Source organism: Equus przewalskii, chromosome 29 (genome assembly GCF_037783145.1).
Source record: "Equus przewalskii isolate Varuska chromosome 29, EquPr2, whole genome shotgun sequence".
NCBI classification, from domain to species: domain Eukaryota; kingdom Metazoa; phylum Chordata; class Mammalia; order Perissodactyla; family Equidae; genus Equus; species Equus przewalskii.
In genome coordinates this window covers 39,360,558-39,385,341 of record NC_091859.1, presented here as the reverse complement: position 1 = coordinate 39,385,341, position 24,784 = coordinate 39,360,558, and the positions used below count along the sequence as shown (strand labels likewise).

The 24,784-nt window shown below is 45.6% G+C and overlaps 1 protein-coding gene across 17 annotated transcripts in view; it reads left to right on the top strand.

The window, feature by feature from the left end:
• Nucleotides 1–24,784, top strand: part of TCF20 (transcription factor 20) — a 184,688-nt gene that overhangs the window by 117,767 nt on the left and 42,137 nt on the right. For 12 of the 17 annotated variants that reach the window (XM_070599622.1, XM_070599628.1, XM_070599624.1 and 9 more), the window contains one exon: nt 12,227–17,998. In XM_070599622.1, coding sequence (XP_070455723.1) covers nt 12,263–17,998 — 5,736 coding nt within the window. In that variant the 5' untranslated portion in view covers nt 12,227–12,262. Of the gene's footprint in view, nt 1–6,754; nt 6,887–10,250; nt 10,270–12,226; nt 17,999–24,784 lie in introns of those variants that run through there. The other 5 variants (XR_011534576.1, XR_011534578.1, XM_070599629.1 and 2 more) reach the window with 2 other exon arrangements.

Sequence of the window (24,784 nt, the reverse complement as noted above, 5' to 3'; positions counted from 1 at the left end):
TGTTCAGATCCCACCCTTTCCCCTGTCTCCTTCTCTCTGTCTCCTTCGCCTCCCTTATTTCTCTGAGCATTTCTTAGTTCCTGGTGTATATATATATTTTGTTAGTTGTTTTGTCTCTATTTGAATGCTGTTTTCATGGAAGGTCGGGATTTTGTGAGTCTTGTTCATAACTGTATCCCCAGAACCTAGAATCATTGCCTGGAATGTATACTGTTTGCTCAGATGTGCATTGAATGATGAATATACGTGTGTATAAATGTTTCCCTGTTAGACGTGGGCTTGTTGAGGACAGGGACCTCCTTACTCCTCCTTTTGCTTTCTGAGTGTAGCCCGAACCTCGCTGGCCCTCTCCCATCCCTCCTCACCCGCACGGCTTCAGTCCCAGTCAGAGTTCTGCTAGCAGCTTTCCATGACATTACTTAATTTTTCTTAAAAATATTTTACGTAGCTAACACATGTCTATATCTTATTTTAAAAAGAAATCAAACATGGAAGAAGTCATCCTTCCTCTAGTTACTGTTTTGGTATGTATCCCTTCTAGCCATTTTCTGGACTTACACAGTGTTTCAAAATTTTCAGTAAAAAAAAAAAAGATGGTGCTTTCTTCCAGTATGGGGAGAAGTCTTGGCAGAACAGTGCAATGTATCATTCACCCTACCAAGGGCAAACTCCGGGGGCGTTTCTGTCCTACAGCTGAGGAAACTGAGGCTTAAAGAATCTGGTCAAGATCTCACTAGCAGTAAGCTGCAAAACCCAGTTCGGAATCATGACCGAGTGGGTTCAGAGTCCATGTGTGCCCTTTCCACTACTCCCTGCTGCTAGGAGCTGTGGGGGCAAAGACAAGAACAATTGACTCGCTGGAAAAAGGCTACCGCAGAAGGGACCTTTGAGCATGTGTTCACAGAAGAGTCTGAGTTAATCACAGGGTGAAAGTGGGCAGTGTACTAGTATTGCAGATGCAGGTAACAGCTTGGACAAAAACCTGGAGGTCGGAAGCACATTTGGGGAATGGAGAGAAGTTCAGTGTCACTGGAGTAGGAGGTGTGAAGTGAGGTTATGAGAGGTGAAGCTGGAAATTCCATTGGTGTCAGAAGCTGAAGGATCTTGGATTCTATCCTGTGAACTCAGTGGTGTTTTCTCAAACTCGTGGGGGCAGGGGGAGTGGGGAACAACACCAGGATTTTGTTTCTTTGCAAAATATGTCAAACATACAGAAAAGCACAGAGAGACTGTAAAAAGCATTCTGTACTCATCACCCAGATTGAGCAGTTGGAGCCTCCTAAGTCCCTCCCCCATCTACTTAGACCCGTGGTCTCAAACACCATGTCTTTGTCATGTATACTGTTTCTCAAATTTACCCATGTTCGTAAACACAGAGCTAGAGAGCTAATTTATCTAATACAGTGAAAGAAAAAAGGTTTGGTCCCACAAAATCACGAGTATCCCCTGGGGCTGGTTTGACATGTGTCCATTAGGCTGAGAGCATGTCCTGGCTTTCCAGCACAGTGGAGTATTGGAGGCTTACACCTCGTGCTTTGCCTGCCCCTTGGAAAATCAGCCATTTTCCCAAGCAGCCCAGTTTCCCTTTAGTGAGGAATGGCATTTAGAAACTCAAGACTGAACATCAGCTTGGTTTCCTAGGATTGTTAGTGTTTTCTTCTAGAACTACCATGGCTTTTTGTGTATGTGTGATGTTTAGCTCTTTAATTCACCTGGAGTTTATTTTTATGGGTATTATGAGATGGAGTCTGTAACACAGTTATTTTTTTCCCAGACAGGTAGCATGTTATCCCAATGCTGTTTAATTTAATTATCATTTAGAAAAATTTATGAAATAGGGTAGAGCAAATATCTGACTTTTCATAGTCTTCCAAATTTTCTTGACTATCTTTAGATATTTTCTTTAGATGAACTTTAGAATTCATTTATCAAAACCTAGTGAGAGGGCGCTCTGCAGAGGTAGTGGCAAGTCCCACGGCTGAGGGGACATGAAGGGTGAGGCTGAAGAGCTTGGGAGGTTGGTTACATTGAGCAAAATAAGTAAACTGATGAAGCAAGTATGTAAGTATACATTGAGGATAGTGGGAGCCAGGTTTGTTCCTGTCTGAGGAGGAGATTACAAACATGGAAGGAGGGAAGATTAGAAAAAACCCTGAGGGTGTTGGATTGGAATTACAGGTACCAAGATGAAGTCATGGTTCTTTAACATAGAGACACAGTAGATATAGGAGGAGTTATAGGTGTGGGTGTTAACGTATGTACAGAAGATTTTCTTGCTAGAAGCAGTGACATCCCAGTAGCAGCGAACAATCCTAGCACCCAGATCTTTATTTCTAAATATTATCCTCCTCTAAAAGGTATCAGATGTCCTTGGAGAAATTGCTAGTTCCAGGGGTCGGGGCAGGGAAAGTATAAGATGAGGCTGAAACATCTTGTGCCAGGAAGTAAGGGAATGCTCAAAGAATGGAAGATGTCAGAAGGACACAGGAGCTAGTTTGAACAGGTTTCCACTGGTCAAATCTGGGATAATTTGAGTGTGAACTAAGTGAATGAATAAATAAGTGAGGAGGGACAGCTCTCCTACTACTGATGGATAGAAAATCACCATTGGGCAGACATCTTAGAGGTAGTTGAATTACATGGGAGTCATCAGTGGGTGGATGCTTGACCGAAAACAAGGCATTGGCATAATCTCAGGATTTCTCCCACAAGATACCAGTTAGAAAGAGTAAAGTGGTAGCTTTACTGTGGAGAAACGCAGCAGAGACGAACTTGACCAGGTGAAAGTGGTTAACATCACCACTGGAGGGATGGCTCACCATCCGTCCCTCTCGACATGACGCACTGGAAAGAGCACAGCACCGCATCTCTGGTAGCGCTGCTAAGAAAGCGGGGCCTGACTCTGGACATACAGGTTGAGGGCCATCCTCCAGAATCTGCCAGGGCCATGGAAGTCAGGAAAAGACTGAGGAACTATTCCAGATTGACAAGATACTGGTGAGATGTGACAACTTCTGTTCCTGGATGGGATCCTGCTCCAGAGAGGAAAAAGAAACATTGTTGGAACAGTTTACAAAATTTGAATGGAGTCTGTGGATTTGATTGGCGGTGTAGTATGAATGTTGATTTCCTGATGTGGAGGGTCCTATGCTGGTTATGTAGAAGAGTGTCCTTGATTTTAGAAATGTACATTTAGAGTGTTTAGGGTGATGGGGCTTCCTGCCTTCATCCTGCTCTCAAAGAGACAGGAAAAAGGTAATGAGTATATGCAGGTAATGAGTATGTATAGGTGATGGGGTAAATGACGTAAGACATTATCAGTTGGAGAATCTTGTTGCAGGGGGTATGTGAGCACTATACTATTCTTTTACTTTTCTGTACATTTGAAGTTATTTCAAAATAAATTATTTTTTTAAAGACCCTATTGAGATTTTGAATGGAATGCTGTGAGTTTTATAAACTAAACTATGGAGACTTGACCCCTTTATGATCCTGGGTCTTTTAGTCTAGATATAGTATGTGTTCTTCTGCTTTATTTTGTCTTGTTTTGAGCTCTTCTTTTGGATTCTTCAGTAAAGTTAAGTTTCATCATGTAGCTTTTGCTCACTTCTGCTTTGAATTAGTTCTTTGGTATGTAATTTTGTTGCTATTATAAAATGAAACACACTTTTTGCCTGTAAATAGCAACACTGATTGCTTTCTGTGATCTTTCTGTCTGGGAAGGCTTAGAAATTATGTACTCATACAACTTTTAGATGAGCAAAAAAATTCAGTCACATCTCAAATGCCCTCAGGCCTCAACAGTTAGGAGAAACCCACGGGGAGCCCCAGCTGCCCCAGAGCTACCACTGGCCCCCCATCCTTCTCCTGCCCCCTTTCCAAGAACTGTTGGCCGTCCTGCCCACCAATGTGGTCATCTAAATTGATCTTGGGATGCCCTTGAGAGTACAGGACAGGTAGCCATCGAGCAGGAATGTCGCCCAGGCTCCCTTGGCCTGTCCAGGAGCAGATTTAGGGCATTTCTGTGCAGTGGCAGAAGCATGCTGGAGATTGGATGCTGCGGCCTCTTGGCTGTTTGAGATTCTGTCTAAAAATAGGCCTGCCCACTGTGTGGTGGAATTCAGCTGTTTTTAGGCCTGATTCTGAAAAATAGCTTGGAGCGCTGATTTCTGTGTGCACACTTGCTTGGGCCCCACGATGTGTGTGTAGTGTTGGTGCCAGGTTTCCTGGAGCAGAGATTTCTGTCTGACAAATGCCTCTCTCCCTGACCTGCCTCTGGATTTGAGAGGTCTCCTGTGCCTCCCTTTCTTCCCCCTGGACAGGGAAGTGCTTTGCTGTCAGTAGAGCAAAGACATTTTTGAGATGGTGTGAGGGGCACATTTTAAAATGGGGTTAATGAAATTTTAAAGTGATTATTTTCTACACGAGCATTAATGTAAATTGAAATGAAAAGGAAGAAAATGCATCCATCCACAATCCTGCCACCTTGAATAGTGAAAAGGTTTTCATTTTTCCGTACTATTCTCTTTGGCCTTAGACCAGATAAACATCTGATTTCTAGATAGTTGTAACCATAGCACAGTATGAGTTCGTATGCTGCTTTCCTTCATCTGACTCTACGTACTAAGCATTTCTCATAGGGCTAGAATCTTTGCAATTATTTTTATATTTATATTTTATATATAAAAATACGTATATTTTGTTTATATTTTAATGTACTATTTCATTGAGTGGATATACCGTAATTTGCTTAATCATTTTCAAAGTATAAAGAATTACATTCTTAGCAGTCTTTTCTTCTTAGAGCTATCCGTAAAGTGAATATGTTGGTACTTTGATTTTTGTCTGGTTGGTTGTTTTGAGATTTCCCTAGGATAAAAATCTAGTAAATAGAATTACTAGGTCAAAATATATGAGTATTTTTATTACCAAAATGCTTTTCTAAAGAGTCGTAATAATTTATGCTGCTTTTGCTGCTTTTGTTACTGTTTGTACCAGCTTTAGCCTAATAACCTCATCAGATGAGATATTATCTCTTAGTTTTGTGGAAAAGTTTAATAGCTATAAATTTGTGTCCCCATTTTTGCCAGCATGTGTTTGATCATGGTTGCAGGTGGGTGTTTTTATAGCTTGCATGGCTAATATGGGGCAGCTTGAACCCTCAGAGAGCAGACTTGTTGGATCTGTGGCATTCTGGTGGACTTCCTATCCTCTACACCACTGACTCTTCAAATTCTGGCTGAGTTGGTTCCTTAAGCTGGTCTGTGGGCTCCCAAGCCAGGGAGCAAGCCAGCACCATCAGCACATCATCTTCTTCTAAAGGCCTAGTTGTACTGAGACGCCTGTTAGTCACTGAGAGGGATCTAGGCTCTGCCAGTCTGCAAACTGGACATAGAATTTGAAATATCAAATCAAGTCACTGGGCAAATCTTTGTGTCTGATCTACTTAGGAAGATCCCATGTTTGCACACACATAAAGCAAATAACATAGATATTCCACGTGTGACCTGTCAACTCCAGTCTAGCAAATTTCAAGAGTCCTTTCTAAAATGCTTCTCCATCTGTGAGCGTCTTGCTGCTGTTGCCAGAAGGACAGACTGGATTCTAGGGGGCATTCCATACCACACCTCTCTGTTTACTATGAATTCTTTTCTTGTTTAACTTGTCTGAGCCTCAGTTTACAGAAAGGCGCACTGATACTTCTTAGAGCATGGTGAAGATGAAATCCATTAACATTTATGTAAAGCACTGGGTACAGTGTGTGACTTGTGTCAGACATGCAGTAAATAGGCAGTAACCGTAGTTAGTATAGATCTGATACAAATGTTTGTCAGGATTTTTGAAAACCTGGATTTGGGTGCTTCTTGTTCAATTTGTGGTACAGTGAAAGAAACGAACATGGGCGTTAGAACCAAAAGAATTTGAGTTTTAGAGTATCAGCTCCAGTTTATCCTAGAAGAGTGATTTTTGGCAGATTACATAATTTAGCTAGTTTTATTTTCCTTGTCCATAAGTTGAAATATATGTAAAACCACACAGTGCCTAACATGTAGAGTAAATAGTAATTATTATGGCATCAATAGCACATACCTTAGATAGTGGTTAAAGGCAAATTTACTAAGTTTTGTTTTTACTGAGTGGAGAAAAGCCAACGAATTCTCTGCTCTAAGGAAGACTTGTGGAGAAGATCACATTTCAGGAGCTCTTGAGATTATGAGAGCTGGGTGACCTGACATGGTAGGAGGATTTGTGGCCCTAGGGGTGCGTCAGAGAAGGCTTCACGGTGAGGGGGGTGGTGGCACAGGGGCTGAGCAGGTTTGCTGGAGAGGGCGGAGAGGAGCAGAAAGTGGCTTGGGAACGGCCAGAGGGCTTCAAGGCAGGTGGAGAGGGCAGCACTGTCCAAGTCACAGGTGAAGAAAAGCTGTCCCAGGTGGTTAGTGCTAGGAAGAGACCTTCTGCAGGTGCTGCTCTGGTCCAAGAGAGATGACAATGGCACTGGCATGGCTGGAGGGGTAAAGGGCAGATACGCCTCCACAGAAGGTGGAGAAGTAGCAGGATTAGGTTCCATCAATGCAAAGAGGAGAGGAGGAGGTGAGTGTGGGGTTGTTCTGAAGCTAAAAAACTTGGACTGTCTGAGAGATGATCATGGTTTTCCTTGAGAATGGGAAGTGGGTGAGTTGAAGAAAGGACAGTTTTGTCATTGAAAATGAGTTGGTGACTGCCTAAGAATAAATATATTTTGTCATCTTTATAGAAATTATTCCAGGCACATGTGACACTGCTCCAAGTCTTTATATGCAGAAGTGACCGTTTCGTCTCCCCACTACCACCTACGGAGGGCTACAGACCTTGTCTTCTGTCTCTGCTGGTCATTGAAACCATTGCGGTATGGTTACTAAGTCCTGCAGCCAGTACCCCACCCCATCCCTCACATGCAGAGCCCGGTACCTGCTGCTATTGTGTTTTGGGTATCCCATCCAGTTGGTTTTTTTTTTTTTTTTTAATTTTTTTTTTTTAAGATTTTAAAAATTTTTTTCCTTTTTCTCTCCAAAGCCCCCCAGTACATAGTTGTATATTCTTTGTTGTGGGTCCTTCTAGTTGTGGCATGTGGGACGCTGCCTCAGCGTGGTTTGATAAGCAGTGCCATGTCCGCACCCAGCATTCGAACCAAGGAAACACTGGGCCACCTGCAGCGGAGCGTGCGAACTTAACCACTCGGCCACGGGGCCAGCCCCTCCCATCCAGTTTTGAACCCTAGACGTTTCTTGCTTTCTTGCAGTTTGTGCATTTTGACTGACATTTCTAGGTGTTTTGTTGAGGGAGGATTTTTAGTCCCTCTGGTATGCCATATTGCATGAAATAGAAGTCTCTCACTCCCCGAGTGATAATATTCTACTCTGAAATCCTAGGAACGAGAGAAGAACTATATTAGTCAGGGTCCTGGTCGGAAACAGATGGCACGCTCAAACTGGGTAATTCTAGGAGCATTTAATTGTATCATTCAGAGTTCGTTCAGGAAAAGGGAAGCTTTCTATTCCAGGTATGAAGAGTTTTGAGAGAGGAATTAAGAACCGGGGTGGGGAATGTCAGGGAAGCTGCTCCTGATCATGGCAGACTGAAGCACCACAGTGAATGGTTCTCCTGAGCTCCTAGGAAGCCGCTGGGAAACCGCGTCTGCTGCATCTACCTCTGGGAGTATCACCCTCTCCTTTTCTTCTGCCTCCAAATCTCTCTTGTGCTTCTCTTTGCAAACTCTAACCCAGAACCATGCTGGAAAAGGGGTTCTGAAAAGGTAGCTCCCAGCTTCTGACCTGCAGAATAGAACTTAGAAAGACAGTGATCACGATGCTATTGAGCTGACCACAGTGCAGAACTGGGACTGTTTACGAAGGGGAGCAGGGTTTGGAAACACCAGTGGAGAAAGTGGAGTCTCCTGGACCAGCAGTAGCAGGAGTTGTTACTAGCCCTTGGCCTGAAAGGCCAGAGGAGGAAGCAGTTCCTGGAGCCTGGGGAAGTGGCTGTTTAAGTTGCCCAGCTGGAGTGTGGCCGTTGGTGGAACGTCTCAGCCAGCCCCAGAGACTGTGGGGTAAGGGCCAGGACAGTAAATTCTTCTTTCTCACTCTCTTCCTGCCTCTTTCCAGCGAAACTGGGCCGGAAGCCGGAGGGACAGTGGAGCCTCTTGACAGTCCCTACTGTGCCCCCTCCCAGGGTGGTGGGGTTGGGTGAGGAGTGAGGCTGGAGGACAAACAATAATCCACCAGACAGGGGCCATAACTAGAAGCATATATGTTGTTAATATCTTGAGGACTGAAGCATTTTTTCATGGCAAGGAAGGAGAATAAGCAGAAAATCAATGGTTAAACCTGAAATGAAAGAGGAAGCAGGTAGTTGAAAAGATCTCTTGAGGAAACTTTCTAGAAGACAGCTTGGAGAACTTTCTGGAGAAGAGAATGGATTGGAGAGTGAGATGATGTTGGACACTTGAAGAATGGCAAAGAAAGCTAATGTTGGTCTTCTATAAGACAGCAAGGTTGTTGGCCCCGTGACAGCATGAAGGGTGCAGGTGGGGAGCAGTGCTTGTGGCCAGGTCGGTGTGGGCTCTGGACCATCAAACATAGAGGCACTAAGTTCTGGACCTCGCTAGTGTGCCTCCACAGCCTTTCTGAAACCATTCAGAAAGTTAGGAAAATATGAGAAAACCAGGAAAGGGGCAAGTCAGGGAAAGGGGGCATTGGGGAGGGAGGCGTGTCGGTAAACCTCTCTTTCAGAGTATGTATACAGATTTCTCATGGGTGACTTACTTCCTTTGGAGTGTCAGATTTTCTTTATTCACACCAGGACATTCGGGCATTTGTCATTATTAATCATGATGCTTTAAAACTGATTACACTGAAGCTTGCTTTTTTTAAGTGATGGATTAGTGTTGGAATGACCTATTAGTAGCTTATTTTATATGCTAATGTAAAGCTAGAATACTCTGGCTTTACATTTTCAATTGCTGGTATACTTGGTTTTCCTAATTGCTTTACTTGGAACTCCCAAAAAAAGATGAACTTGCACCCACTTTCTGGTGATCAGATACTTCACAGATACTGAGAATATTTAGTTTGAGTGGTACCCTGTGGGAGGTATTTGGCTGTGAATTTTTTTTTCGTCTAGTCTATAAACCAGAATTATAATAGGGAGGAGAACGACATCGTACAGGACAGAGAATCTCAGAGAATGGCTGAAAACAGGCCTCCGGAGGAATTGTACCAAAATCTGTCTCCCTCTCTGGAGACAGGATCCTCTCAGGAGCCGGGCAGCCTGAGGCGGGGTGTGCTGTTAAGGTGGTCTTCAGCTCTTAGGAGCTCCTGTTTAGGGAAAATTTGGAGTAAGTTTATATCCTCAGATTTTCAGAGGCCTGATTAGAAGGGTTACTTAAACAACATGTAAAGTATTTATTTATGGAGAGATTCTCTCCTGAGGAAGCTTTTCATTAAACTGCCAGATTTAGTCTTTTTGGTCAATTTAACCCATCAGCCACCTTTTCTCCTGTGAGAAGGTCCCAGTTGGGTAAGAGCTAGGGTAGAAGCACAGGACAAAAAGGTGTGGACAGATCCTTCCTGACGGAGCTAGACCATGGGGGAGGTCCTTGTGACGGGGAGGCAGGGGAGGGCCGTACTTGCAAGTGTTGTTGGTGGTCACTCACTTTCAAGGCTGACCTCTGTCTGATAGGACCGCATCATTGATCATTTGGTAGTGTGGTGTGGAGAACCGGCCTGAGGGCACCGACTGCCAGGCCCAGTGCTCGGGAGGCTGGTGGACTCTATGCTTCGGTTTCCTCATCTGCAAAAGGCGGATGCTGGCCTTGTGAGGGTTAAATGAGTGAGTGCGCCTCAAGTGCTGGTGCAGCATCGAGCATTACAGTCAGCACTTGGTAGCTGCTGTCTGCTGCCCAGCAGATTCGTTGGAACACAGAGAATAGTCTGCTGCAGAAGCAGTTTGAAGAGGATGAGAAGTGGTTTCCTTTAGAGTCTGAGACTGTTTGTACTTGAGTGTTTAAAGATGACTTTGGGTCATGTGATTATATCATCAAACTTAATATCAAAGTAGTAGGCCTTTGTCTGGCAATTTCAGACAGGATATTTCAGGAAGAAGTGGGTCAGGCTTTCAGAGTTTGGAGTTACTGACCATCTTGAGCTATGATCCATGTTTACTTTCTGAAGTTGCTGCATGGACTCAAATTGGTTTTTTTCCCCTTGGAACTGGACCCGGAGAATTTTTCAGGTGGGGACATCAGCTTCCTCCAGCTCTGCTTTTAGGTTGATCTATCTTCCTGTAATTCTCTCACCTCACCGCCACACCACCACCTCTGAGCATCTAAGTTCTAGCCTAGCTCTCTGAGGCCTAATTCTTGTACCATTTACTGGCTCACAGAATGCCTGCCATGTGCTTCTTACTGTTTTAATGGCCTGAGGATTATGGCAAGGCACAAAGTCTCTGCCTTTTAGGAAGTTTACATTCTAGTGAGGGAGAGACAGACAGTACACAAGGAGCGTATCTCTGTCTGTCCGGAATAAGACTGGGGAGGAAATAAAGCGGGGGAAGGAGATCAGGAAAGCCCAGGGGAGGGTGTGGGGTTAGCTGTTTTTGATAGGATGGCCAGGGAAGGCCTTACCAATCAGGTGAAGTTTGCCCAGAGACTGGAAGGATGTAAGAGGGGCAAGCCATGTGGCTATGGAGGAGGGGAAAGCAGATTCCTCTGTCAAATGCTTTTGGCCTGTCCCAGGAGCAAGGAGACAGTGGGACCAGAGCTGCGAGTGGTGGGGAGGGGCTGTCAGCGAGGCAGTGGGGTGGGGGCGGGGCCTCCCAGACCAGCTTGCTTGGATGGAGATGGGGAGCCACTGCAGGGCTTGGAGGCCGGGAATCCCACTTACCTTTCAAAAGGATCACTGACTTTCCTGCTGGCACTTCCATTTTCTGCTCCCCCAGCAGAGGGAACTAAGAAACTAGCTTCATAAGCCACCGTGGGAAAACGTTGTCCTAACTTACCCTAGCCCATGTGTGTTTCATAACATCTTCTTTAAATAATTGATTTTAAAGTCATTTGGAGCAGCTTGGCCTTGTCTTATTCATCTCTGACTCTGAAGGAGACAAGCCCAGGCAAAAGACCAAATAAAATCAGCTCTTGATTAATTGTTTAAGAAGAGCGTTACCTTACATGCTAATTACATTGGCAAAGATGATGCAAAGTGTTGACCCAGTCACATGACTTTGGGAAGCATCCTGGGCTTGATAAATTCTTATTTTCCTCTGTATCTTTTGCGGTTCTCCACAGTGTTTCAATTCCCTCTTCCATAGTAATTGCCAGTAATAATATTGTGAATACTAGACTGGCAAATAAAAAACTACGTGGGGGTTAGAGGTGCTGGAACTTCTTGCAAACCTCCAAAAGGAATCTGGAAGCATAGTCACTGCTACTTTGGCTTATGCTGCCCAGCCCTCTGTCCCTGGGAACTGAGGATGCGTGGTTGGGAGTCATGCCTCGGACACGATTATGTGTCAAGAAGAGGTTAGCCCCTAAGTCTGTGTGGATGACTGCAGCAGTGAGGGAGCCGTGTAGGGCTGAGCTGAGTGTCCTGTGGTCACCAGTCATCGAGGTAGTTGGTAATTACAGTAAACCTACAATAATTTGAGTTTGGATCTAAGGGACTGACTTCTGTTTGCAAGCCGGTTCCATTTCTGAAAGCTGGGGGGAAGGGCCAGCCAGTGGAGTGACTGCCTCGCTATTTGAGATTCTCAGTCCAGTGATCGGTCTCATACATGAAAACAAATAAGTGAAAGTGTTTTTTCTTACCCCTCCCCTACCATAACTGGAAAACTGAATTAAAAATTGCTGATTTTTTATTGACAGTAATAACACAGCCCCATAGTTTAACCCAGTTGAATTTGGGGGTCTCATTTATCTGACAATAATGAGATTTTTTTATTGTATTGAATTTGTATTTACCCAGAGTGTTTCTTTTCATACTGCCATGGGCTCCTGCCTCACTCTTTAGGCCATTTCTCTGCTTATTTGCATTTTCGGAATGGATAGGATAAGAAATAAAAGGAGATGAAATTCAAACCAGTCAGCTTCATCTGGGCATCTGTATTATCGTTCCCCTCCATCATCTAGACTTAATTTTATTTATACTGAGGAGATGCCTGTCTAATGTTTTTCTTTCTTTGCTTCCATTTCCAGGAGGGCTGTTGGCCTGCTGCTGTGCTGCTGAACAGTATGCAGTCCTTTCGGGAGCAAAGCAGTTACCACGGAAACCAGCAGAGCTACCCACAGGAGGTACACAGCTCATCCCGGATAGAAGAGTTCAGCCCTCGTCAGGCCCAGATGTTCCAGAATTTTGGGGGTGCAGGTGGTGGTAGTGGTGGCAGTGGTGGCAGCAGTGGTGGTGGACGGCGAGGAGCAGCAGCTGCTGCAGCAGCCATGGCTAGTGAAACCTCTGGCCATCAGGGCTACCAGGGTTTTAGGAAGGAGGCTGGAGACTTCTACTACATGGCAGGCAACAAAGACCCCGTGGCAACAGGAACCCCGCAGCCTCCTCAGCGAAGGCCTTCTGGGCCTGTGCAGAGCTATGGACCCCCCCAGGGGAGCAGCTTTGGCAATCAGTATGGGAGTGAGGGTCACGTGGGCCAGTTTCAAGCACAGCACTCTGCCCTTGGTGGTGTGTCTCATTATCAGCAGGATTACACGGGGCCTTTCTCTCCAGGGAGTGCTCAGTACCAACAGCAGGCCTCCAGCCAACAGCAGCAGCAGCAAGTACAGCAGTTGAGACAACAGCTTTACCAGTCCCATCAGCCTCTGCCACAAGCCACTGGCCAGCCAGCATCCGGCTCTTCCCATCTGCAACCAATGCAGCGGCCCTCGACTCTACCATCCTCTGCTACTGGTTACCAGTTAAGAGTAGGTCAGTTTGGCCAACACTACCAGTCTTCTGCCGCCTCCTCTTCCTCCTCCTCCTTCCCTTCACCACAGCGTTTCAGCCAGTCTGGGCAGAGCTATGATGGCAGTTACAGTGTGAATGCTGGATCCCAGTATGAAGGACATAATGTGGGTTCTAATGCACAGGCTTATGGAACACAGTCAAATTATAGCTATCAGCCTCAATCCTTGAAAAATTTTGAACAAGCAAAGATTCCACAAGGGACCCAGCAGGGGCAGCAGCAGCAGCAGCAACAACAACAACAACAACAACAACAACAACAACAGCAACAGCAGCAGCAGCAACAACAACAGCAGCAGCAGCAGCAGCAGCAGCAGCAGCAGCACCCTCCTCAGCATGTGATGCAGTACAGCAACACTGCCACCAAACTGCCCCTGCAAAGCCAGGTGGGGCAGTACAGCCAGCCCGAGGTTCCTGTGAGGTCCCCCATGCAGTTTCACCAGAACTTCAGCCCCATTTCTAACCCTTCCCCAGCTGCCTCTGTGGTTCAGTCTCCAAGCTGTAGCTCTACCCCATCTCCTCTTATGCAGAGTGGGGAGAATCTCCAGTGTGGGCAAGGCAATGTGCCCGTGGGTTCCAGAAACAGAATTTTACAGTTAATGCCTCAACTCAGCCCAACGCCATCAATGATGCCCAGTCCTAATTCTCATGCTGCAGGCTTCAAAGGGTTTGGACTAGAAGGAGTGCCAGAAAAGCGACTGACAGATCCTGGGTTGAGTAGTTTGAGTGCCCTGAGTACTCAAGTGGCCAATCTTCCTAATACTGTCCAGCACATGCTACTTTCTGATGCCCTGACACCTCAGAAGAAGACCTCTAAGAGGCCCTCCTCATCCTCTAAGAAAGCAGACAGCTGCACAAACTCCGAAGGCTCCTCACAGCCTGAAGAACAGCTGAAGTCCCCCATGGCAGAGTCACTGGATGGAGGCTGCTCCAGCAGTTCTGAAGACCAAGGCGAGAGAGTGAGGCAGCTAAGTGGCCAGAGCACCAGCTCTGACACCACCTACAAGGGTGGAGCCTCCGAGAAAGCTGGCTCCTCACCAGCACAAGGCGCTCAGAATGAAGCCCCCAGACTCAGTGCCAGTCCTGCAGCCAGAGAAGAGGCTGCCTCGCCTGGTGCTAAGGATGCATCATTGTCATCTGAGGGCAACCCAAAAGTCAATGAGAAGACAGTTGGGGTGATTGTCTCCCGGGAAGCCATGACAAGTCGAGTAGAAAAGCCCAGTGGACAAGATAAAGGCTCCCAGGAGGATGATCCTACAGCCACTCAAAGGCCACCCAGCACTGGCGGAGCAAAGGAAACCAGTCACACATCACTTCCCCAGCCAGACCCTCCGGGAGGAGGGAGCAAAGGAAACAAGAATGGAGATAACTCCAACCACAATGGAGATGGCAATGGCCAGAGCGGGCACTCCGCAGTGGGCCCTGGTTTTATAGGCAGAACTGAGCCTAGCAAATCTCCTGGAAGCCTACGCTATAGTTACAAAGATAGTTTTGGGTCAGCCATGCCAAGAAATGTCAGTGGCTTTCCTCAGTACCCTACAGGACAAGATAAGGGGGATTTCAGTGGCCACGGGGAGCGAAAGGGTAGAAATGAGAAGTTCCCCAGCCTCCTGCAGGAAGTGCTTCAGGGTTACCACCACCACCCTGACAGGAGATACTCTAGGAGTGCTCAGGAGCATCAGGGCATGGCGGGGAGCCTAGAAGGAGCCACGAGGCCTAATGTCTTAGTTAGTCAAACCAATGAATTAGCTAGCAGGGGCCTTTTGAACAAAAGCATTGGGTCCCTATTAGAAAACCCCCACTGGGGCCCTTGGGAAAGGAAATCAAGCAACACGGCTCCTGAAATGAAACAGATCAATTTGGCTGACTATCCAATTCCCAGAAAGTTTGAAATAGAGCCTCAGTCATCAGCCCATGAGCCCGGGGGTTCCCTCTCTGAAAGAAGATCAGTGATCTGTGATATTTCTCCACTAAGACAGATTGTCAGGGACCCGGCAGCTCACTCATTGGGACACATGGGCACTGATACCAGACTTGGGAGGAATGAACGTCTCAATCCAAGTTTAAGTCAGTCGGTCATTCTTCCAGGTGGGTTGGTGTCCATGGAAACAAAGCTGAAATCCCAGAGTGGGCAGATAAAAGAAGAAGACTTTGAACAATCCAAATCCCAAGCTAGTTTCAACAACAAGAAATCTGGAGACCACTGCCATACGAGCATCAAGCATGAGTCTTACCGGGGCAATGCCAGCCCTGGAGCAGCAGCCCATGACTCCATCTCAGACTATGGCCCACAAGACAGCAGACCCACACCAATGCGGCGGGTCCCCGGCAGAGTTGGTGGTCGGGAGGGCATGAGGGGTCGGTCCCCTTCTCAGTATCATGATTTTTCAGAAAAATTGAAGATGTCTCCTGGGAGGAGCAGAGGCCCAGGGGGAGACCCTCATCACATGAACCCCCACATGACCTTTTCAGAGAGGGCCAACAGGAGTTCTTTACACGCTCCCTTTTCTCCCAACTCAGAAAGCCTGGCCTCTGCTTATCACACAAACACTCGTGCTCATGCTTATGGAGACCCCAGTGCAGGTTTGAATTCTCAGCTCCATTATAAGAGACAGATGTACCAACAGCAGCAAGAGGAATATAAAGACTGGGGCAGCAGCTCTGCTCAGGGAGTAATCGCTGCGGCACAGCACAGGCAGGAGGGGCCGAGGAAGAGCCCGAGGCAGCAGCAGTTTCTTGACAGAGTCCGGAGCCCTCTAAAAAATGACAAAGACGGTATGATGTATGGCCCACCCATGGGGACGTACCATGACCCCAGTGGTCAGGAAGGTGGGCGCTGCCTCATGTCTAGTGATGGTCTGTCTAACAAAGGCATTGAGTTGAAGCATGGCTCCCAGAAGTTACAGCAAGAATCTTGTTGGGATCTTTCTCGGCAAACTTCTCCAGCCAAAAGCAGTGGTCCTCCAGGAATGTCCAGTCAAAAAAGGTATGGACCACCCCTGGAGACTGATGGACATGGACTAGCTGAGTCTACACAGTCATCCAAACCTAGTAACGTTATGCTAAGGCTTCCAGGTCAAGAGGATCATTCTTCTCAAAACCCCTTAATCATGAGAAGGCGTGTCCGTTCTTTTATCTCTCCCATCCCCAGTAAGAGACACTCACAAGATGTGAAGAACAGTAACCCTGAAGATAAAGGGCGCCTCCTTCACCCCTCAAAAGAAGGCGCTGATAAAGCATTCAACTCCTATGCCCATCTTTCTCACAGTCAGGATATCAAGTCTCTCCCCAAGAGGGAGTCCTCCAAGGACCTTCCAAGTCCCGACAGTAGGAACTGCCCTGCTGTCACTCTCACAAGTCCTGCTAAGACCAAAATACTGCCCCCACGGAAAGGACGGGGATTGAAACTGGAAGCTATAGTTCAGAAGATCACGTCCCCGAACATCAGGAGGAGTGCATCCTCAAACAGCGCGGAGGCTGGGGGAGACACGGTGACTCTCGATGACATACTGTCTTTGAAGAGTGGCCCTCCCGAAGGTGGAGGTGGTACTGTTCAGGATGCTGAGATGGAGAAGAGAAAAGGTGAGGTTGTATCTGACCTGGTCTGTCCGAAAAACCAGGAGTTGAACGTGGAAAAGCCTCTTGCAAGGTCTTCAGAGGAGTGGCGTGGTAGTGGGGACGACAAAGTGAAGACCGAGACACACCCCGATGCAATCACGGGTGGAAAGGAATCCTCTGGTGCCATGACATCGGCAACCTCACAGAAGCCTGGAAGTAACCAAGGGAGACCAGATGGCTCCCTGGGTGGGGCAGCACCTTTAATCTTTCCTGACTCAAAGAATGTACCTCCAGCGGGCGTATTGGTCTCTGAGGCAAAGGCAAACCCCAAGGCTGAAGAGAAGGAGAACGATACAGTGACGATTTCCCCCAAACAAGAGGGTTTCCCCCCGAAGGGATATTTTCCATCAGGAAAGAAGAAGGGGAGACCCATTGGTAGTGTGAATAAGCAAAAGAAACAACAGCAGCCACCGCCTCCACCCCCTCAGCCCCCTCAGATACCAGAAGGTTCCGCAGATGGAGAGCCCAAGCCAAAAAAGCAGAGGCAAAGAAGAGAGAGAAGGAAGCCTGGGGCACAGCCAAGGAAGCGGAAAACCAAACAGGCAGTTCCCATTGTAGAACCCCAAGAACCTGAGATCAAGCTAAAGTACGCCACCCAGCCACTGGATAAAACTGATGCCAAGAACAAGTCTTTTTTCCCTTACATCCATGTAGTAAACAAGTGTGAACTTGGAGCCGTTTGTACAATCATCAATGCAGAAGAAGAAGAACAGACCAAATTGGTGAGGGGTCGGAAGGGTCCAAGGTCTCTGACCCCTCCACCCAGCAGCACTGAAAGCAAGGTGCTCCCAGCTTCGTCCTTTATGCTGCAGGGACCTGTTGTGACAGAGTCTTCTGTTATGGGGCACCTGGTTTGCTGTCTGTGTGGCAAATGGGCCAGTTACCGGAACATGGGCGACCTTTTTGGACCCTTTTATCCCCAAGATTATGCAGCCACTCTCCCGAAGAATCCGCCTCCTAAGAGAGCCATGGAAATGCAGAGCAAAGTGAAGGTACGGCACAAAAGCGCTTCGAATGGCTCCAAGACGGACACTGAGGAGGAGGAAGAGCAGCAGCAGCAGCAGAAGGAGCAGAGGAGCCTGGCCGCCCACCCCAGGTTTAAGCGGCGACACCGCTCTGAAGACTGTGGAGGAGGCCCTCGATCCCTGTCCAGGGGGCTCCCTTGTAAAAAAGCAACCACCGAGGGCAGCAGCGAAAAGACAGTTTTGGACTCAAAGCCCTCCGTGCCCACCACTTCAGAAGGCGGCCCTGAGCTGGAGTTACAAATCCCTGAACTACCTCTTGACAGCAATGAATTTTGGGTCCACGAGGGTTGTATTCTCTGGGCCAATGGAATCTACCTGGTCTGTGGCAGGCTCTATGGCCTGCAGGAAGCGCTGGAAATAGCCAGAGAGATGGTGAGTACGAGAAATCCCTTACCAGCCCTTTTCATTGCTTCTTTCTGGTTCCATTTCTTCTACCCTTACTTGTTTTAGTCTTCTTTTTGTTCTTACATATCACTTGGTAATTCCTCCAATTAAAGCCTCTAAGCCCAAATGATGGACTGAAAATGAAGTAATTTGGAGAATTTAACTTATTTTTACCTAGTGCTGTGCAGTTTATTAAAACAGACGTCCCTGGGGCTGGCCCCGTGGCTTAGTGGTGAAAGTTCTGGTTGCTCTGCTTCGGCGGCCCTAGTTTGCTGGTTCAGATCCTGTGTGTGGACCTGCTCCACTCATCAGCCAAGCTGTGGAGGCATCCCACATACAAAAAATAGAGGAAGATGGGCACAGATGTTAGCTCAGGGCGAATCTTCCTCACCAGAAACAAAACAGACCTCCCTGCTCCCAACTCCTCTAACCTGATTGCTCTGCCAGTTTCCTCTGTTCCCACACAATAAGTTTTTACTGCTATTTGTCTTATTCATCGATCCTTTTTTCTCATTTTTCAACATCTGACTGTTTGCTTAGTATGAACTATACTATGGTTATATTTCCTTTCTTCTGAACCTTTTCATTTCTCTAGAACTATGAATTCACGTTTTTATTTTCTTGAACTACATCTTTCTAATCCAAACTTTCCAGTTGGGGTACTTATTCTTTAGGTCTGTTTCATGACTGTTATCCTGAGGCATCCGTCATCTCATCATTTACTTCTTCCCTCTGTTGGGTACGGTTTCCCGACGCCCCCGTCTTTGCCTTTCCTAGCCTGGGCCCTCATTTAATGGAGTGCATCTTCCTTTAGTAGTTTTCTGAGAAGGGGTGCATGGGAGGTAAATCCTTTAGGATCTTGTACATCTGAACATGCCTTTATCCCGTCCTCATGTTTAATTCAGGGTTGGTTTGGCATGGAATTCTAGATTTGAAATTGTTTTCTCTCGCTGTCTTGGAGTCACTGGCTCTTGACTTGTCCTCTGGCTTCGAGTGTTCTGATTTTTAGTCCTCCATCTGTGTTCTGTCATTCTCCTCTGGAGGTCTGAGGATCTCCTCATTTTCTCTAGCTTTCTGAAACGTCAAAACGATAAGGCCTCAAGCTAGATCTTTTCATTCCTTGTGCTGGCTGCTCTGTGAGATCCTGCCATCTGTGAATTCATGTCTTTCAGTTTGGAAGTTTGTCATGTTTCTCCTTTGATAATTTCCTTCCCTCTGTTTTCTCTTTCTGGAATTCCTGTGAATTAGGTATTGTTCCTCCTGGATTGATCCTCTGGCTTCATCTTTTCTCTCCTGTTCTGTGTTCTATCTCTCTGTCTTCCTGTTCTAATTTCTCCATGCTTTCTTCAACTTTATCATCTAAACTTGTATTTATTTATCTTCATTTCTGATATTTTCGAGAGGTTTTTCTTCTCTGAACATCCATTTGGGGGGCACTTACCTGTTGAATTGGGTTGAGTTAGGGACCTAACTCCTCTTACAGACTTTGAGCTAAGGCTCTAGTTTTGGGCACATCTTGCATCCCTCACTCTAGGACACCCGTGCCTTCCCAGGTTCTGTGCCACCAGGTGGCTGGCTCTCTCATGGCTCCTCCCACCAAAGCACTATATTTTATCATTGCATTATCCCCAGAACTTATAAGTGTCTGGTAAAAAGGAAGTACTCAGACTATAGTCAAAATGTAATTAATGTGAAATTTATATGTATTTTAAATTAGAACATTCTAATTCAGTCAAACAAGGAGCTTGCCTTTCCCTCTAAGACCCCCGCCCCCTACCCACCACGCACACATGGTCTTTATTCCTCCCTCTTTCCCTCTCTTCCATTATCAATGTCACTCCCAAACGCCAAGTTTGAAATAGATCTACTTTTTTTCTTTTTTTTTCTTTTTTTTTTTTTTTTTGCTGAGGAGGATTCACCCCGAGCTAAAATTTGTCACCAATCTTCCTCTTTTTTTTTACTTGAAGAGCATTTGCCCTAAGCTAACATCTATGCCAATCTTCCTCTATTTTGTATGTGGGTTGCTGCCTCAGTGTGGCCACTGACAAGTGGTGTAGGTCTGTGCCCGGGAACTGTGCCCGGGTCACCGAAGCAGAGCACACTAAACTTAGCCACTAGGCCGCGAGTCAGCCCCAGAGTCACTTCTTCAACACAGTGACATTTTAAAATGCAAAAGTCCTAAAGGGACATAACATTTTAGACCCTGAAGTACGAAATTCTTTAAATAGTCAATTCTGACCAATAATCCATTAATCATCATCTTGCCCCAGTTGATGGCCTTCTTGCCAACTTTCCTCTAAAAGTTAGAGTATTGGGTGGGTTTGTTTTGTTTGTTTGTTACTTTTTGGTGTGTGTCCCTGTCCATCTGCCAGTGTTTTCTTTATTCCAAGGTAGAATAATATTATTAACATCTCTCAGAGTAATTTTTGTGTGTAAACTTTTGAACATTCTATAGCAGTAATTGGTAGCCAATAATCAGCAGACTAATGCTGTCCAGCAAATCCTTAGATCCTGAGTCTCAATCCAAGTCTGGTCCATAGAAAGTAGAAGATGATAATGATGCAGCCACCCTGGGTCACAGTTCTCTCCATCCCAGGAAGGTTGGGGAACAACAGGCCTGCCTCTTAAAATTCCTGATAGGACTCCGTGTCTTCAGAAAGTGACAACTTAGGCTACTGCTTGTCAGCTTTGATCTCAAAATGAAATCTGGAATGTTATAATTGGAACAAACACACTGGATTTGGTAAATCGGTCTCTCTCTCTAACCCGTCCTCCACAGCTTTCACTGACTAGATGGTTAAAGTCACACAAAGCTCTTTTGTCGAGAACATCGAAAGTAGTTTTTGTTTTTTAAAATATTAATTACAGTCTCAACTGTATCAAAACTGCTTCAAGTTAATCATATTCCAAGAGACAAAAAGTTGACATGCTTCATTTAAAGATAAAATGTTATAAAAGCAAGTATTTTTGTCCTTACACTTCTTCTATATAGTAGAGGCACTAAACTTAGATTTTTGGGGCCTGTGACTACTCCGTCAGGACTGCACGTTTCACCATCTCCTTTAATAGCAGGTTTCAGAAGACAAACAGTTGACCAGTCTTTTTTTTTTTAAATTAATATATAATTGACATATAGCATTAGTTTCATGACCAATCTTAAATAAATCTCATGCAGCTTTAAGCTCATTCGCTTGTATTGTGCTCACTCACTACACCAGTGCCCTTTAAAAATATTAACTTTCTCTTCCTTTAATCCATTCTATTTATTTTGCATCCCTCTTTTAGAATAGAATCTTTGTGTATTGAATTTAATTTTTCTAGATACCGGCACGTCTGTTTTATTCTCATAAGCCACCCAGTGAGCCAGAAAGGGAGGAGGATAACATTCCGTTACCCTCAGAATAAAGGTTGACTTAGCTTTAGTGACACGTGCGAAGGCGGAATAGCCCAGTGAGGGGTTGATTTTTAGAAACGGTTTAAAAAGTTATGCTGCTTGGCTTTTTGAGCTGATGTTCCATATGACTGCAAGATCCTCTTCTGTTTTCTTTGCCGTGCTTTTATTCTCCTTTTCTTAATGTTCTCGAGAACAAATTAAAAGTACACTAACTTGTCTTCTTTTATTTAATTTGATAGATGATGTTTCAATTTGTCGAGGTCACTTTGCGTCTAGTTTTATCTTAGGTTTTAGCAGATGCGTTCTGTTTTGGTCTGTTTAATAGGCACGCTCTCGATCCTATCATGTTGAGATAAGGCTGCATATATTTCATTAGAGATCCATTTTGGCCTCTATTTATCAAGTGTTTTGACAAGCATGATATTATAACAAAATAATATGAAGTCCTCAAGAGACAGTAGCTCTTCTCCCTGTAGCGTCACAGTACCCTGAAAATTGCTGAAAACTAGAACATTCCTGTACAAACAGATGGCCTTTGCTTTTCTTCCTTTTGTGAGGGTGGGACTTGTGAATCCATTCATTGCTGTGCTGTCCTCTTTGTGTATCCACAGTGACTTCTGAGTGACATGGATGGTGTGATAGAGGTAATTGCCTCCAGACAGGCATACGTATAACTTGGTGTATAAAAATAGCGTTTGGTACATTTAGCACTGTGAAGGCCTTCAGGGCCATGGCAGCAGACAGGGGTCTTGGGACTGTGGTCCCAGCTTTGCCCCACGCGTGGGAGAGCTGGCCTGTGCTTGTTCCCCGTCCCGCCTCCACCACCTGGGCTGATGGCACCCCTTCCACATCCATTCTTAAAAACCTCCGTGGGGACTTGTTAGTCTTTTTTTCCTCCACAATAGATGTTAAAAAACTGGTTTTAGGTTAACTTTTTTTGGATCAGTATATTCAAGATTATATTTAAAGTTTATTTTTAATACAGGTTTAAATAATGGATAATAATTTTACCTTCCCCCATCTAATAGGCTAATATCCTTCTTAATTTCCTTTAAATTATGACAAAAAACATGATTTGACAAGTGTAAAGTATCAATAAATGACAGTATAACTGCATGTTAAAACATCAAAAACAGGTCAGTTAGCGTCTCTGGTTATCTGTAAAATCAAGGCCTTATCAATACTGTCAATAAATGACAGTATAACTGCATGTTAAAACATCAAAAACAGGTCAGTTAGCGTCTCTGGTTATCTGTAAAATCAAGGCCTTATCCTTTGTGCTCCCTGAGTTCCCACTGACGTGCTCTGTGAGTTAGCCCAGCAAGGATGCTGCCGCCAGCCCAGGGCCTACTGAGGCCTTCCTTAAACTCCAGGTTTCTGCTCGTAACCCCACACGCACCTCACTGTGATTGTCCCTCCCCGCATCCCCTCTCCTCCACATTCTCTCTGTTCCTTCCCCTCTCCTGACTTCTTTACGCTCCCTCCCTCACCAGCACCAGTGCTGTCAGTCACCTGGTCTTATTTCTTTTAGGGGTGGAGGGATGATAAGAGAAGGATTACACCGGATTTTAAAGTAAAAGTCTTAAGGGATAGACTATTCATTCTTTGAAAATGCTACAGGACCATAAACAAGAATATTGACAAGTCACTGTAGGTTATGCCAAGTAATTCATCCCTGAGATGTTAAACTACTTATTGCTAATGTATTAAAAGAGCTAACATGATCAAATAGCCTGTAAAAGTAGGTATTTATTGAGGCCAGCCTGGTGGCGCAGCGGTTAAGTTCTCATGTTCTGCTTCAGCAGCCTGGGTTCGCTGGTTTGGATCCCAGGTGCGAACCTATGCATCGCTTGTCAAGCCATGCTGTGGCAGGCGTCCCACATATAAAATAGAGGAAGATGGGCACAGATATTAAATCAGGGCCAGTCTTCCTCAGCAAAAAGAGGAGGATTGGCAGCAGATGTTAGTTCAGGGCTAATCTTCCTCAAAAAAAGGAGTAGGTATTTATTTCCGTTCAACAAATATCTGAGTCCTTGCTAGAAAACCAATGAAAATCTGAAGTTAGAATGCTAGGAGAGACCTTTGTTCCTTCCCAGGAGTGAGCCACAGCCCACATCCTGCAGTGGGTGTGTGAGCAGAAGCATGGTGGCGGCAAGGCTGCTGGACTTTGTCAGGAAGGTCTGTGTGGTTTGTGCAGAAAGCAATACCTTGCCCCACACAGTTCCTGCACGAGGGCTTCAATTTTCTAGGCAGTACAGCTTCCTTTATCCAATATTATTAGAAAAATGGAGCTTCCTCCCCCGGCCCCAGTCCAAGGCCAATTTTGCAGGACCCTGAAGGCCGGCAACTGCAGACCAGTTTCTTCCCATCTTCCCGTGTGTTAGAAAGAAGTCTGATGAGGGGAAATCCAGTCAGCTTAACAGCTGCCCTCAAAGATCCTCCTCATCTTTCCGCCTTGGCCATTCTGCTCAGCACCGGGGTGGGGGTGGGGGTGGGGGTGGGGGAGGGGGCCTAGGGGAGCGTCCTGGGTCACACTGCTTCCTGAAGTCCAGCACTTGCCATTTCCAGCTGGTCACTTGCTCAGATCACTTAACTTCTGTATTTCACCTTCCTCATCTATAAAATATGGAAACTAATAGCACCTACTGTAAAGAAGCTTGTTATGAGCATTAAATGAGTTACTCTTTGGAAAGTACATAGGGAAATGTTTGGCAAGTACTGTAGCCTGCCCCAGAGTGGTGCCCTCACATTTTGTTTTAGTGAAGGTGGGTTCCTGTTATTGAGTCACTCGGTACGCTGTAGTTTGTGTCATCCCATTGTAGCACAGTTGGCGGCTCTTCCCAGGAGTGTCCAGACTTAGCCTCTTGGACAGGAAAGGTGCCTTGCATATGGAGCAAACATTTTCTCCTCATTCTTACTCCTGTGGAAAATTCAGGTTTGGGAAGAGCAGGGTGTTTGGTATTTAAGGTGCAATATTAGTTACCATCTATGAAATAGCATTAGCCCACATGGACACTCTCAGTAATTAGATGCTTCAAAGGAGGTGAGGCAAAAGAAAGGGAATAAAGACTTCCTTGCACGTTAAGTAAAAGCATTAGTATTTTTGTGAGTTGGTAAATTTTTGATAGTGATTACCTAAGGCCAAAGTAAAGAATCTACCCAGTAATAAAGTTGTTTTTCAATAAACATTTTTGACAGGTCATCACTATAAGGAAAATCCAAAATAATTAAGAAGTCAATTCTCGGAATGATTCAGAACAACCACACTCCACCCCCTCCACCAGCACCAGATAGTCAATAGGGGTAGTATATGGACCGTAGAGGGCTCTATTGTAGTCTAAGGATGGAGCCCTTAATTTCTGGGCAGTGCAAAACCATCA